Source organism: Balearica regulorum, chromosome 19, assembly GCF_011004875.1.
Source record: "Balearica regulorum gibbericeps isolate bBalReg1 chromosome 19, bBalReg1.pri, whole genome shotgun sequence".
In the NCBI taxonomy this organism is placed as follows: domain Eukaryota; kingdom Metazoa; phylum Chordata; class Aves; order Gruiformes; family Gruidae; genus Balearica; species Balearica regulorum.
The window spans coordinates 7,028,637-7,042,477 of NC_046202.1; the positions used below are offsets into that span (position 1 = coordinate 7,028,637).

Below are 13,841 nucleotides of genomic sequence, written 5' to 3' on the forward strand. Positions count from 1 at the left end.
GGGCCTGGCAGCACCTGCAGTACCAACAGGAGGGTTGGGGCCACTGTGGAGGCTCCTGCCCTGCTGTGCTCAGGCACACCAGCAAACAGATGTGTGAAGTTCCAACTTTTATTAGTGAGGGTCTGCAGGATTCTGGGACAGGGGCTGGGAGAGCAGTGGGGTGTTGGGGTGTCCTTTGAGGATGCTGGCCTCTTCTTGCTCAGCCAAAGTGCCAGGAGCTGGGGCGCTGTGTGAGGGTCCCTGTGCTGGGGGAGCTGGAGTCTGGGCTGACTACAGCAGTGGGCACTGCAAGAGCCAGGGAAAGGATGAGCACAAGCAGCCCATGCCACATTTCCTCCCTTCCCAGATCACAGCCCTGCGCCTGGTCCCAGGTCCCAGCTGTCTCTGGTGGCCACGTGGCCCTGGGGACCCTGTCCACCAGCTGCACCATTCACTGGTACCCGTGTCCCAGATGACCCACCACCTGCTCCTGTCCTGCTGGCCACAGGGACTTGCCGGAGCCGCAGTGGCTGTGACAGTGTTAAGGCAGAGAGGTCAGATTGCAGTACCAGGCCCTAGATTAAGAGCTGGCATCAGGATCCGGGGTGGGGTGGTCTTGATCCCCCCACCAGAGCTGGGTGATGACGTCAGGGTCCGGGGCAGATTGCGCCTACCTGGATGCAGCGCCGGTGGAACCAAGCGCTGGCACAGGCGGGGCAGACCAGGGTGTCGTAGGTGGGTCGCCCCGCCACCGCCTCCAGGCACACGAGGCAGGCAGTCTGGTCCTGCTGCACCGCCCGCACCCGCTGCACCGGGCGGTGCTTCCAGCAGAAGGACCTGTGGGACGGAAATGAAAGTTCAGCCCCAGCCCTCCTTTGCCCCAGCCCCGGCATCAGCACCACGGGGCGACTACACTCACTTGAACTCCCCGAAGAACTGGGAGATGCAGCCTCGCTCTCTTCCGCAGGGGAAGTGGAAGTTTCGGGGGCAGCGCCGGCCCCGGCAGCCGACCGAGGCGCCCCGCGGCCGGCAGATGCAGCACCTCTGGCGACGGCACGGACGTGGACAGCGAAAGGCCCCCGCGCTGCGGGCTGCCCGGCCCGGCGCCTCGCTGAGCCCACCGCCAGCCTGCTCCCCCGCTTCCTGTGGGGCTGAGCTGCCCGCCGTCACCCTGCCCCTGACGCCGAGGCGAGGAGCTCCGGTGCCGGCACGATTCGGAGCGGAGCGGTCCAGCGCCGTGTACGGGGGGGGTCCCGAACCGGGGATACCCCAGGGGAGCGGAGAGACCCGCCGGGAGCTCGCGGCTCGCGCGCCAGCGGCTGAGGAGAAGTAGGCGGGGCCAGGAGCAACGGCGGGAAACGTACCCGCAGCGTAACGACACTTGCCTCAGTCACCAGAAAGTTCTCGAACTGCAGCCTTCTTCATCGGGAAAAAATATTCGTTTTAACTTATTTCAGTTAAACGAAGTAGTTTGTGCTAAGAAAAGGGAAAATACAGACCCAAGGTCACCTTTATCGAAATAGTGATGCTGGGCACAAGTATAAATTGGGAGAGGAGTGTCTGGAGAGCGGCCCTGCATTAAGGGATGTGGGGGGGGTGCCGGTGGAGAGCTGGCTCCATAGGAGTCATCAGGAGTGTGCCCTGGCAGCCGAGAGGGCAACTTCACCCAGGGTGCTGTTTTTTTAGTGAGGATCTGCAGGTTTCTGGGACAGGGGCTGGGAGGGCTGTGGGGTGTCAGGGTGTCCTTCAAGGATCCTGGCCTCTTCTTCCTCAGACTATCTTTTGTTATTTTCCCATTTTTAACCCCTTCGCTCAAGAGACCGCTTCCGCTTGGGTGGCAAAGCTGGGGGTGTCCATTTGGGCTTGCGGGGTGTAGGGCAAGGTCATTTAGAGTGGCACGCAATAAACACATGTAGAAAAAGGAATAAACGTCTCCCTACAATAATGCCTTGACTCAGGTGTCCCACTTGTCCTGTGAGAGCATTAAACCACTCTGGGTTTGATGACCTGGTGTGGGATAATCGCCCACACAGATGGAAGAGCTATGGCTCACGCTTTTTCAGGTTGAACTTCAATTCGATGTCGGGTTTGCGACACCAATAACACCGTCCCAAAGCTATCTATCTATCTCCTCTAGATAAGGCCCAGGTGTTTGTCAAAGATACCTGGCGTACTCGAACTCAAGAACCTGGTATCAGCAGAGGATGTAAACTAAGAGGAGCAGTTGGGGTACAGAACGATACGGCATTCTCTGGGGTTGTTACATGAGTCTTGTCGTGGTTTTACCCCAGCCGGCAGCTGAGCACCACGCAGCCGCTCGTTCACTCCCCCCACCCTCATCGGGATGGGGAAGAGAATTGGAAGAGTTAAAGTGAGAAAACTCGTGGGTTGAGATAAAGACAGTTTAACAGGTAAAGCAAAAGCCGCGCACACAAGCAAAGGAAAGCAAGGAATTCATTCGCCACTTCCCATGGGCAGGCAGGTGTTCAGCCACCTCCAGGAAAGCAGGGCTCCGTCACGCGTAACGGTTACTTGGGAAGACAAACGCCATTGCTCCGAACGCCGCTGCCCCCCCCCCCCCCCTCTTCCCCCAAGCTCCTTATAAACTGAGCATGACGTCATATAGTATGGAATATCCCTTTGGTCGGTTTGGGTCACCTGTCCTGTCTGTGTCTCCTCCCAACTTCTTGTGCACCCCTAGCCATCCTGCTGGCCGGGCAGTGCAAGAAGCAGAAAAGGCCTTGGCCCCGTGTAAACACTGCTCAACAATAGGTCCATAGAACAAAAGCATCTCTATATTATCAATGCTGTCTCCAGCACAAATCCAAAACATATCCCCACACTAGCTACTATGAAGAAAAATCAACCCTCTCAGCTGAAACCAGGACAATCTTCACATCTAGGGTATGATCATAGGGTGTTTGCTGGATGAATATTCCAGCAGTTTAACAAACCCCCCCTGCTTGCATAAGATGTGCCCTCCAATGTCGTAAAGTTTTAGTATGGGTTAGGTTTTTGAATTGTTCCTTCAACACCTTGTTCATTCTTTCGATCAAGCCACTAGCTTGGGGATGGTAGGCAGTGTGGAATATCCAATCTATTCCGAGCCCTTGAGCTCAATCTTGTATCTTATGTCCACTAAAGTGTGTTCCTTGATCGCTTTGTATTTGGTGAGGAGGTCCGTATCCATGGATGAGTTGTTCTAACGCTTCAGTTGTGCTATGTTGATTAGCGTATTTGGTGGGTTTAGCAAAACCCAGTCCTGACACTGTATTCACAGCAGTGAATACATACTGCCACCCCCTTGACAGGGGCAGGGGGCCAATGTAACCGACCTGCCAGGTACTGAAGGACCGCTGACCCTGTTTTATCTGTCCCCATGGCCTGTAGAATGCCCTTAAATGGAGCTGCGTACAAATAGTACAATTATGTGCGCATGCTTTATAAATATGTAATGGCAAAGGGGTTTGATTGTGAGCAACGTCCCTTGCGCAGGCAGTATGAGCCGATCGACGTCCACAAGCTGCATGTGCATTTACAGCTTGAGCCTGTGCTTTGGCAGAGGTCGTATGATCTACCTACCCGTTATTTTGTGACTCAAGCGAATGGGTTTTTTTGATGAGCTTATTACCTTATTTGGTAATTCTCTAATCTGTCTACGCCACACTATTCCCCAAAATTGTATGGTAGTACTAGGGCTCTGTATTTTCTCTGCATTAGTTGCCCAGCCTCTGTCCTGTAAATGTGCTTTCAGTGATTCGGCAGTTACTTCAACTTCTTGTTGTGACTCTGTCATAATCAATAGGTCATCAATGTATTGGTAAACAGTAAGGGTACTTGACCACAGTGCTATCAGCTGCTGATCATTTGGTGGCAAATGGAGGGACTATGTTTGTATCCCTGAGGCAATGCTTGGAAAGTATATTGCTTGTATTGCCAGGTAAAGGCAAACTGGTCTTGGCGTTCTGAAGCAATAGCTATCGACAAGAAAGCATTAGCAAGATCTATCACCACCTTCCAGGGTTGTAAATTTTTGCTGATTTTTTCTATAAGAGTAGCTGTGCCTGGCACTGTAATGGCAGTTGGGGATGGGAGGTGGGACTCAATTCTCTCTAATCTACAGTCATTCTCCAAGTGCCGTCTGGTTTTCGAACAGGATTATTAATCCAAATAGGATTATTAAAAGCAGTCCCCGACTTTCTTGTCGGCCACGGCACAGCTGTTCCTGGATCCTGCCGACTACGCCAGCTGTGTGAGCCGGCACAGGCAAAACGCAGGAGCAACCAGAAAACCAGGGTCGAGATGCAAAGAGTAAATTTATTTTCGTTACCTCGCCAACTGGGGGATCCCCAAAGCAGCAGGCAGGCAGAGACACGCAAGCGGGGATGCAGGCACCGTGGAGCTCGGTCCACGCTAGAGTATCACCAAACCTGCTGTTTTTGCCGGTATTCCAGGGATTCGCGCAGGCGTAGCTTGCCACTGTGCTTTGATCTGTCCCGTAGCAGGGCAGGAATCTCAAGCATGTTCGATAGGGTGCCTCCAAGTCTAAACCCAGATGTTCTACTTGCCCAAGAGACAAGGCTGAAGACAAATTAGCATGACATACGTGTTTTCCTACAGCCCAGTTGAGCGTGTTTATAATCCTCCTCGCCAACGGTCCGTTATTTTTCAGCATTGTCCTTCAGGATCCTGGCCTCTCCTTCCTCAGCCAAAGTGCCAGGAGCCGGAGTGCTGCGCGAGGGTCCCTGTGCTGGGGGGACCGGGGTCTGCATTGGCTGCAAAGGGGTGTACCGAACTGTCCAGGACTTGGATGCCCAGGCAAAACATGTCCGCCTAGACGGTTGCCGTGTCCTGGCAGAGCGGTCAGCAGAAGTGCTGCAGGGCAGAGCGCAGTGGTGGGAACAGGGTGCTGTTGCTCCCCCCGCCCCCCCCTACGAGCTGGGGGACGGGGTATTTGTGGCAAAACTGGGGATAAGTTGGGATTTGACACCTGGCAGTGGCTTTCTGCCAGCAGCTAGTGGCCGTGGCACCTGAGCTGGGCTGGGCGGTCCGTCAGCAGAGCAGCTCAACAGTCCCCCGACACAGTGATGCTGCTGGGGCTGTTGCAAAGCAAATCCCTGCCTGGAGCTTGCTGGCCTTGCTTCACGGCTGCCCGCTTGGGATTGCCATGGGGCTCTGGCCACGGAGCTTCGTGCCTCAGCCTGGCTCATGGCCGGTGGGGTCCTTGCAGCAGGCGAAGGGTCGGTGTCGTGGGGGTTTGTGCTCCGGCCGGTCCCCACCGGGCACCCAAATGGAATCTAAAACTCAAACCCCCATGGCCGGTGCTTCGCCTGCTGTGGTTTGCTTGTCGTGTCCAGCTCAGCAAAACCGGGTGACCCTGACGTAACGGATAGTAATCCAAGGGCCGTATCACGGCGCCAACAGGAGGGTCAGGGCCACCGTGGAGGCTCTTGTCCTCAGGAACATCAGCAAACATGCGTGTGAAATTCCAACTTTTATTAGCGAGGATCAGCAGGATCCTGGGAAGGGGGCTGGGAGGGCAGCGGGGTGTTGGAGTGTCCTCTGAGGATTCTGGTTTCTTCTTCCTCAGGCAGAGGAGCCGGGGCGCTGTGTGAGGGTCCCTGCGCTGGGGGAGCTGGAGTCTGGGCTCCGACTGCAATGAGGGGCACTGCAAGAGCCAGGGAAAGGATGAGCACAACCAGCCCATGCCACGTTCCCTCCCTTCCCGGATCACAGCGCTGCGCCTGTCCCAGGTCCCAGCTGTCTCTGGTGGCCACGTGGCCCTTGGGACCCTGTCCACCAGCTGCACCACTCACCAGTGCCCGTGTCGCTGCAGTCAGCACACTCCCAGGTGTTGGCGTCTTCTCCCACGGCAGAACAGAGCTGGTGTGTTCCGCGGGAGCCGCAGGAGCTGCAGAGCAGGAGTCTCCAGGGCCTGGGGGAGCAACGGAACCCGCTGTCACCAAAGGCCCCCGAGCTGTGGGGTGCCAGCCCCAAGGCTGCGCTGAGCCCACCTCCACCCTGCTCCCTTGCTGACAGCCCAGGCTGAGCTGCCAGCACGCACCATGCACCGTGGCTGGCTCAGCATCCCAGGGGACCTCCATCCCTGCCCAAAGGAGGAGACGAAGGCATCGTCGCCTCGCTGGGGCTTTGGGGACCGGGATGATCAGCACTCACCCATTCTCCTCCGCCTGCTCCCGTCCTGCCGGGCACAGGCACAGGCCAGCATCGCAGGAGCCGTGCCGCTCATAATGGTCTGCAAAGGCTCCATCCTCCTCCCAGGCAGCATCCCTGCGGGAAGCGGGGAGCGCTCAGTACCAAGAGCATCAGGGATCACCCCGCAGGCACCCCGGGAGGCAGGAGGGGACCAGCTGGGGCATTGCGGAGCGGGAGTGCGCAAGGCAGCGGGGAGCATACCGACCTGTTGGGGATTTTGATGCCCAGGCGGAACATCTCCGCCTGGAAGGTCGCCATGTCCCGGCACAGAGGGCAGCAGAAATGGTGCAGGGCAGACCGCAGCGCCTGGCCCTAGGTTACAGGTGGCATCAGCGTCAGCATCGGGGTGGGGTGGTCCTGGTCCCCCCACCTGAGCTGGGTGATGACGTCAGGGTCCGGGGCAGATTGCGCCTACCTGGATGCAGCGCCGGTGGAACCAAGCGCTGGCACAGGCGGGGCAGACCAGGGTGTCGTAGGTGGGTCGCCCCGCCACCGCCTCCAGGCACACGAGGCAGGCGGTCTGGTCCTGCTGCACCGCCCGCACCCGCTGCACCGGGCGGTGCTTCCAGCAGAAGGACCTGTGGGACGGAAATGAAAGTTCAGCCCCAGCCCTCCTTTGCCCCAGCCCCGGCATCAGCACCACGGGGCGACTACACTCACTTGAACTCCCCGAAGAACTGGGAGATGCAGCCTCGCTCTCTTCCGCAGGGGAAGTGGAAGTTTCGGGGGCAGCGCCGGCCCTTGCAGGTGACCGAGGCACCCTGCAGGCGGCAGATGCAGCACCTCTGGGGATGACAAAGAGGTGGGCAGTGTCAGTGCCACAGACCCAGCCCTGGGGATCCTGGTTTGCCCTCACCCAGCACAGCCCGCCCCATTTTGGTGGGCTGCCTGGCTGGTGACACCGAGCCCCTACTAATGCCGCCGATCCTCTCCAAGTCCCCCATTTCTGCAGCAATGGGGCTTTGTGGATGAAGGAGGAGCTGGGGCAGGGCTGGCTTGCAGCCGGCTGTCAGAGGATCCCTGGGGGCCTGCTGCCCTGTGCAGCACACCGGAGACGGGGCGCGGGGACCACGGTGGGGACACGTATCCCCAGCCTCACCTTTTGTGCCACCCGCTTCAGCTCCTGCCGGATGTCGGGGAAGAGGAAGCCGTAGAAGCCCTCTTCATCGGCCCCTCTCTGCGTCAGTCCGCTGGCGTGGTACTGCAAGTGGGGAACAGAGGGCGCGTGGCAGGGGCTGCTGGCGGTGCAGGGCTGGGGACCAGGGTTGTTTGGGGACTGGGGACTGTGGAGCCCCGGGGACTCACCAGGCAGTTCTCATGGATGAGGAGCCCATCCTGACGGCACAGCTGCCCGAAGATCTCGGGGTCACAGTCTCCCCGTCGGCAGAGCCCGCACACTGCTGGGGGACAGTGGCACCGTCACCCTCAGCACCACACCGGGGTGGCAGTTTGGGGTAATGCCGGGAACAGGATCGGGGAGAGGCTGGAGCACCTTGCCACGGCTCAGGGGCCTCTGCTTGCCCAGCCGGGCACCGGCCAAAATGCCCTCTGGCAGGTGCCCGGAGGGATTTTCTGCGCCTACCTTCCTCCTTGGGGATCTGACGCTTCCTCTTCCGTGGGGGAGGCACACCCGAGGGTCCTGCCTGCTCCTCCGGCGGCGCTGTGGGACACTGTGCGGCGGGGGACTCCCCCATCTTGCGGCGCTGTGACCTCAGCTCCATCACTACAAGTGGCTGCAGTGAAGGAGATGACTTGGCGTGGGGACGTCGGTGCGGTCACAGACCGTCCTGATCCTCCAGTGTCTGTGGCAAAAGCACCACTGAGCGGGGGGCGGTTGCACGGGGGTAGTTATGCAGCCCGGGGTGTTTGTGACACGGCACCGCATGCACGCGCCATCACAAACGCAGTCTTGCATGTGCGGAGCCGTGTCACAAACATCCCCACGCCAGGTCATCACCATCTTCTCTGTATCCGGGACCTGGAGACAGGCGCAGGGCTGCGATCGGGGAAGGGAGGGAACGTGGCATGGGCTGGTTGTGCTCATCGTTTCCCTGGCTCTTGCAGTGCCCACTGCTGCAGTCGGCCCAGACTCCAGCTCCCCCAGCGCAGGGACCCTCACACAGCACCCCGGCTCCTGGCACTTTGGCTGAGCAAGAAGAGGCCAGCATCCTCAAAGGACACCCCAACACCGCGCTGCCCTCCCAGCCCCTGTCCCAGAATCCCGCAGACCCTCACTAATAAAAGTTGGAACTTCACACGTGTGTTTGCTGGTGTGCCTGAGCACAGCAGGGCAGGAGCCTCCACAGTGGCCCCAACCCTCCTGTTGGTACTGCAGGTGCTGCCAGGCCCTTCCCCAAATAGGAGCTGGCCCTGGCAGCCCCAGGTGAGATGCTGGTGTCACCTCATGGGGATGTGCTGGGTGGAGAGGGGAACAGAGGGCGCGTGCCAGGGCCTACCGGCAGTGGGGGCTGGGGACCGGGAGTATTTGGGGACCAGGGGGTGCTGAAGGCCCGGGGACTCACCAGGCAGTTCTCATGGATGAGGAGCCCATCCTGACGGCACAGCTGCCCGAAGATCTCGGGGTCACAGTCTCCCCATCGGCACAGCCCGCACACTGCTGGGGGACAGTGGCACCGTCACCCTCAGCACCACACCAGGGTGGCAGTTTGGGGTAATGCCGGGAACAGGATCGGGGAGAGGCTGGAGCACCTTGCCACGGCTCAGGGGCCTCTGCTTGCCCAGCCGGGCACCGGCCAAAATGCCCTCTGGCAGGTGCCCGGAGGGATTTTCTGCGCCTACCTTCCTCCTTGGGGATCTGACGCTTCCTTTTCCGTGGGGGAGGCACACCCGAGGGTCCTGCCTGCTCCTCCAGTGGCGCTGTGGGACACTGTGCGGTGGGGGACTCCCCCATCTTGCGGAGCTGTGACCTCAGCTCCATCACTACAAGTGGCTGCAGTGAAGGAGATGAACAGTCAGCACACTCCCAGGAGCTGGCTTCTTCTCCCACGGCAGAGCGGAGCTGGTGTGTTCTTCAGGAGCCGCAGGAGTTGCAGAACAGGAGTCTCCAGGGTCTGGGGGAGCAATGGAACCCGCTGTCACCAAAGGCCCCCGAGCTGTGGGGTGCCAGCCCCAAGGCTGCGCTGAACCCACCTCCACCCTGCTCCCTTGCTGACAGCCCAGGCTGAGCTGCCAGCACGCACCATGCACCGTGGCTGGCTCAGCATCCCAGGGGACCTCCATCCCTGCCCAAAGGAGGAGACGAAGGCATCGTCACCTCGCTGGGGCTTTGGCGACCGGGATCATCAGCACTCACCCATTCTCCTCCGCTTGCTCCCGTCCTGCCGGGCGCAGGCACAGGCCAGCATTGCAGGAGCTGTGCCGCTCATAATGGTCTGCAAAGGCTCCATCCTCCTCCCAGGCAGCATCCCTGCGGGAGCCTGGGAGGTCGCCATGCCCTGGCACAGAGAGCAGCAGAAATGGTGCAGGGCAGACCGCAGCGCCTGGCCCGAGGTTACAGATGGCATCAGCGTCAGCATCGGGGTGGGGTGGTCCTGGTCCCCCCACCAGAACTGGGTGATGACGTCAGGGTCCGGGGCAGATTGCGCCTACCTGGATGCAGCGCCGGTGGAACCAAGCGCTGGCACAGGCGGGGCAGACCAGGGTGTCGTAGGTGGGTCGCCCCGCCACCGCCTCCAGGCACACGAGGCAGGCGGTCTGGTCCTGCTGCACCGCCCGCACCCGCTGCACCGGGCGGTGCTTCCAGCAGAAGGACCTGTGGGACAGAAATGAAAGTTCAGCCCCAGCCCTCCTTTGCCCCAGCCCCGGCATCAGCACCACGGGGCGACTACACTCACTTGAACTCCCCGAAGAACTGGGCGATGCAGCCTCGCTCTCTTCCGCAGGGGAAGTGGAAGTTTCGGGGGCAGCGCCGGCCCCTGGCAGCCGACCGAGGCGCCCCGCGGCCGGCAGATGCAGCACCTCTGGCGACGGCACGGACGTGGACAGCGAAAGGCCCCCGCGCTGCGGGCTGCCCGGCCCGGCGCCTCGCTGAGCCCACCGCCAGCCTGCTCCCCCGCTTCCTGTGGGGCTGAGCTGCCCGCCGTCACCCTGCCCCTGACGCCGAGGCGAGGAGCTCCGGTGCCGGCACGATTCGGAGCGGAGCGGTCCAGCGCCGTGTACGGGGGGGGTCCCGAACCGGGGATACCCCAGGGGAGCGGAGAGACCCGCCGGGAGCTCGCGGCTCGCGCGCCAGCGGCTGAGGAGAAGTAGGCGGGGCCAGGAGCAACGGCGGGAAACGGACCCGCAGCGTAACGACACTTGCCTCAGTCACCAGAAAGTTCTCGAACTGCAGCCTTCTTCATCGGGAAAAAATATTCGTTTTAACTTATTTCAGTTAAACGAAGTAGTTTGTGCTAAGAAAAGGGAAAATACAGACCCAAGGTCACCTTTATCGAAATAGTGATGCTGGGCACAAGTATAAATTGGGAGAGGAGTGTCTGGAGAGCGGCCCTGCATTAAGGGATGTGGGGGGGGTGCCGGTGGAGAGCTGGCTCCATAGGAGTCATCAGGAGTGTGCCCTGGCAGCCGAGAGGGCAACTTCACCCAGGGTGCTGTTTTTTTAGTGAGGATCTGCAGGTTTCTGGGACAGGGGCTGGGAGGGCTGTGGGGTGTCAGGGTGTCCTTCAAGGATCCTGGCCTCTTCTTCCTCAGACTATCTTTTGTTATTTTCCCATTTTTAACCCCTTCGCTCAAGAGACCGCTTCCGCTTGGGTGGCAAAGCTGGGGGTGTCCATTTGGGCTTGCGGGGTGTAGGGCAAGGTCATTTAGAGTGGCACGCAATAAACACATGTAGAAAAAGGAATAAACGTCTCCCTACAATAATGCCTTGACTCAGGTGTCCCACTTGTCCTGTGAGAGCATTAAACCACTCTGGGTTTGATGACCTGGTGTGGGATAATCGCCCACACAGATGGAAGAGCTATGGCTCACGCTTTTTCAGGTTGAACTTCAATTCGATGTCGGGTTTGCGACACCAATAACACCGTCCCAAAGCTATCTATCTATCTCCTCTAGATAAGGCCCAGGTGTTTGTCAAAGATACCTGGCGTACTCGAACTCAAGAACCTGGTATCAGCAGAGGATGTAACTAAGAGGAGCAGTTGGGGTACAGAACGATACGGCATTCTCTGGGGTTGTTACATGAGTCTTGTCGTGGTTTTACCCCAGCCGGCAGCTGAGCACCACGCAGCCGCTCGTTCACTCCCCCCACCCTCATCGGGATGGGGAAGAGAATTGGAAGAGTTAAAGTGAGAAAACTCGTGGGTTGAGATAAAGACAGTTTAACAGGTAAAGCAAAAGCCGCGCACACAAGCAAAGGAAAGCAAGGAATTCATTCGCCACTTCCCATGGGCAGGCAGGTGTTCAGCCACCTCCAGGAAAGCAGGGCTCCGTCACGCGTAACGGTTACTTGGGAAGACAAACGCCATTGCTCCGAACGCCGCTGCCCCCCCCCCCCCCCCTCTTCCCCCAAGCTCCTTATAAACTGAGCATGACGTCATATAGTATGGAATATCCCTTTGGTCGGTTTGGGTCACCTGTCCTGTCTGTGTCTCCTCCCAACTTCTTGTGCACCCCTAGCCATCCTGCTGGCCGGGCAGTGCAAGAAGCAGAAAAGGCCTTGGCCCCATGTAAACACTGCTCAACAATAGGTCCATAGAACAAAAGCATCTCTATATTATCAATGCTGTCTCCAGCACAAATCCAAAACATATCCCCACACTAGCTACTATGAAGAAAAATCAACCCTCTCAGCTGAAACCAGGACAATCTTCACATCTAGGGTATGATCATAGGGTGTTTGCTGGATGAATATTCCAGCAGTTTAACAAACCCCCCCTGCTTGCATAAGATGTGCCCTCCAATGTCGTAAAGTTTTAGTATGGGTTAGGTTTTTGAATTGTTCCTTCAACACCTTGTTCATTCTTTCGATCAAGCCACTAGCTTGGGGATGGTAGGCAGTGTGGAATATCCAATCTATTCCGAGCCCTTGAGCTCAATCTTGTATCTTATGTCCACTAAAGTGTGTTCCTTGATCGCTTTGTATTTGGTGAGGAGGTCCGTATCCATGGATGAGTTGTTCTAACGCTTCAGTTGTGCTATGTTGATTAGCGTATTTGGTGGGTTTAGCAAAACCCAGTCCTGACACTGTATTCACAGCAGTGAATACATACTGCCACCCCCTTGACAGGGGCAGGGGGCCAATGTAACCGACCTGCCAGGTACTGAAGGACCGCTGACCCTGTTTTATCTGTCCCCATGGCCTGTAGAATGCCCTTAAATGGAGCTGCGTACAAATAGTACAATTATGTGCGCATGCTTTATAAATATGTAATGGCAAAGGGGTTTGATTGTGAGCAACGTCCCTTGCGCAGGCAGTATGAGCCGATCGACGTCCGCAAGCTGCATGTGCATTTACAGCTTGAGCCTGTGCTTTGGCAGAGGTCGTATGATCTACCTACCCGTTATTTTGTGACTCAAGCGAATGGGTTTTTTTGATGAGCTTATTACCTTATTTGGTAATTCTCTAATCTGTCTACGCCACACTATTCCCCAAAATTGTATGGTAGTACTAGGGCTCTGTATTTTCTCTGCATTAGTTGCCCAGCCTCTGTCCTGTAAATGTGCTTTCAGTGATTCGGCAGTTACTTCAACTTCTTGTTGTGACTCTGTCATAATCAATAGGTCATCAATGTATTGGTAAACAGTAAGGGTACTTGACCACAGTGCTATCAGCTGCTGATCATTTGGTGGCAAATGGAGGGACTATGTTTGTATCCTTGAGGCAATGCTTGGAAAGTATATTGCTTGTATTGCCAGGTAAAGGCAAACTGGTCTTGGCGTTCTGAAGCAATAGCTATCGACAAGAAAGCATTAGCAAGATCTATCACCACCTTCCAGGGTTGTAAATTTTTGCTGATTTTTTCTATAAGAGTAGCTGTGCCTGGCACTGTAATGGCAGTTGGGGATGGGAGGTGGGACTCAATTCTCTCTAATCTACAGTCATTCTCCAAGTGCCGTCTGGTTTTCGAACAGGATTATTAATCCAAATAGGATTATTAAAAGCAGTCCCCGACTTTCTTGTCGGCCACGGCACAGCTGTTCCTGGATCCTGCCGACTACGCCAGCTGTGTGAGCCGGCACAGGCAAAACGCAGGAGCAACCAGAAAACCAGGGTCGAGATGCAAAGAGTAAATTTATTTTCGTTACCTCGCCAACTGGGGGATCCCCAAAGCAGCAGGCAGGCAGAGACACGCAAGCGGGGATGCAGGCACCGTGGAGCTCGGTCCACGCTAGAGTATCACCAAACCTGCTGTTTTTTGCCGGTATTCCAGGGATTCGCGCAGGCGTAGCTTGCCACTGTGCTTTGATCTGTCCCGTAGCAGGGCAGGAATCTCAAGCATGTTCGATAGGGTGCCTCCAAGTCTAAACCCAGATGTTCTACTTGCCCAAGAGACAAGGCTGAAGACAAATTAGCATGACATACGTGTTTTCCTACAGCCCAGTTGAGCGTGTTTATAATCCTCCTCGCCAACGGTCCGTTATTTTTCAGCATTGTCCTTCAGGATCCTGGCCTCTCCTTCCTCAGC

General features: G+C 57.5%; 1 protein-coding gene and 1 pseudogene across 1 annotated transcript; both read right to left on the reverse strand.

Annotated features, from left to right (window-relative positions):
- Nucleotides 1–109: 109 nt before the first annotated feature.
- On the reverse strand, nt 110–7,889 carry LOC142604585 (E3 ubiquitin-protein ligase PHF7-like). Its single transcript, XM_075771929.1, has 9 exons — nt 7,778–7,889; nt 7,501–7,595; nt 7,295–7,396; nt 6,856–6,980; nt 6,611–6,773; nt 6,401–6,507; nt 6,157–6,270; nt 5,796–5,914; nt 110–285 (listed from the first exon to the last, which is right to left on the reverse strand). Exons 1-9 carry the CDS (start codon nt 7,887–7,889, stop codon nt 200–202), a joined length of 1,023 nt encoding a protein of 340 aa, XP_075628044.1. The 3' UTR covers nt 110–199.
- A 1,277-nt stretch (nt 7,890–9,166) lies between these two features.
- On the reverse strand, nt 9,167–13,655 carry LOC142604579 (E3 ubiquitin-protein ligase PHF7-like; annotated as a pseudogene).
- Between the last annotated feature and the right edge of the window lie 186 nt (nt 13,656–13,841).

What these genes read in the sequence shown, in the direction of transcription:
- LOC142604585 (XM_075771929.1), bottom strand. Translation starts at nt 7,889, where the DNA reads ATGGGGGAGTCCCCCGCCGCACAGTGTCCCACAGCGCCGCCGGAGGAG. An exon ending in TCAGATCCCCAAGGAGGAAG is followed by an intron (nt 7,596 to 7,777) that starts GTAGGCGCAGAA and finishes ACTGTCCCCCAG; the next exon opens with CAGTGTGCGGGCTCTGCCGA. An exon ending in GAGCAGGCGGAGGAGAATGG is followed by an intron (nt 5,915 to 6,156) that starts GTGAGTGCTGAT and finishes TTGCTCCCCCAG; the next exon opens with GCCCTGGAGACTCCTGCTCT.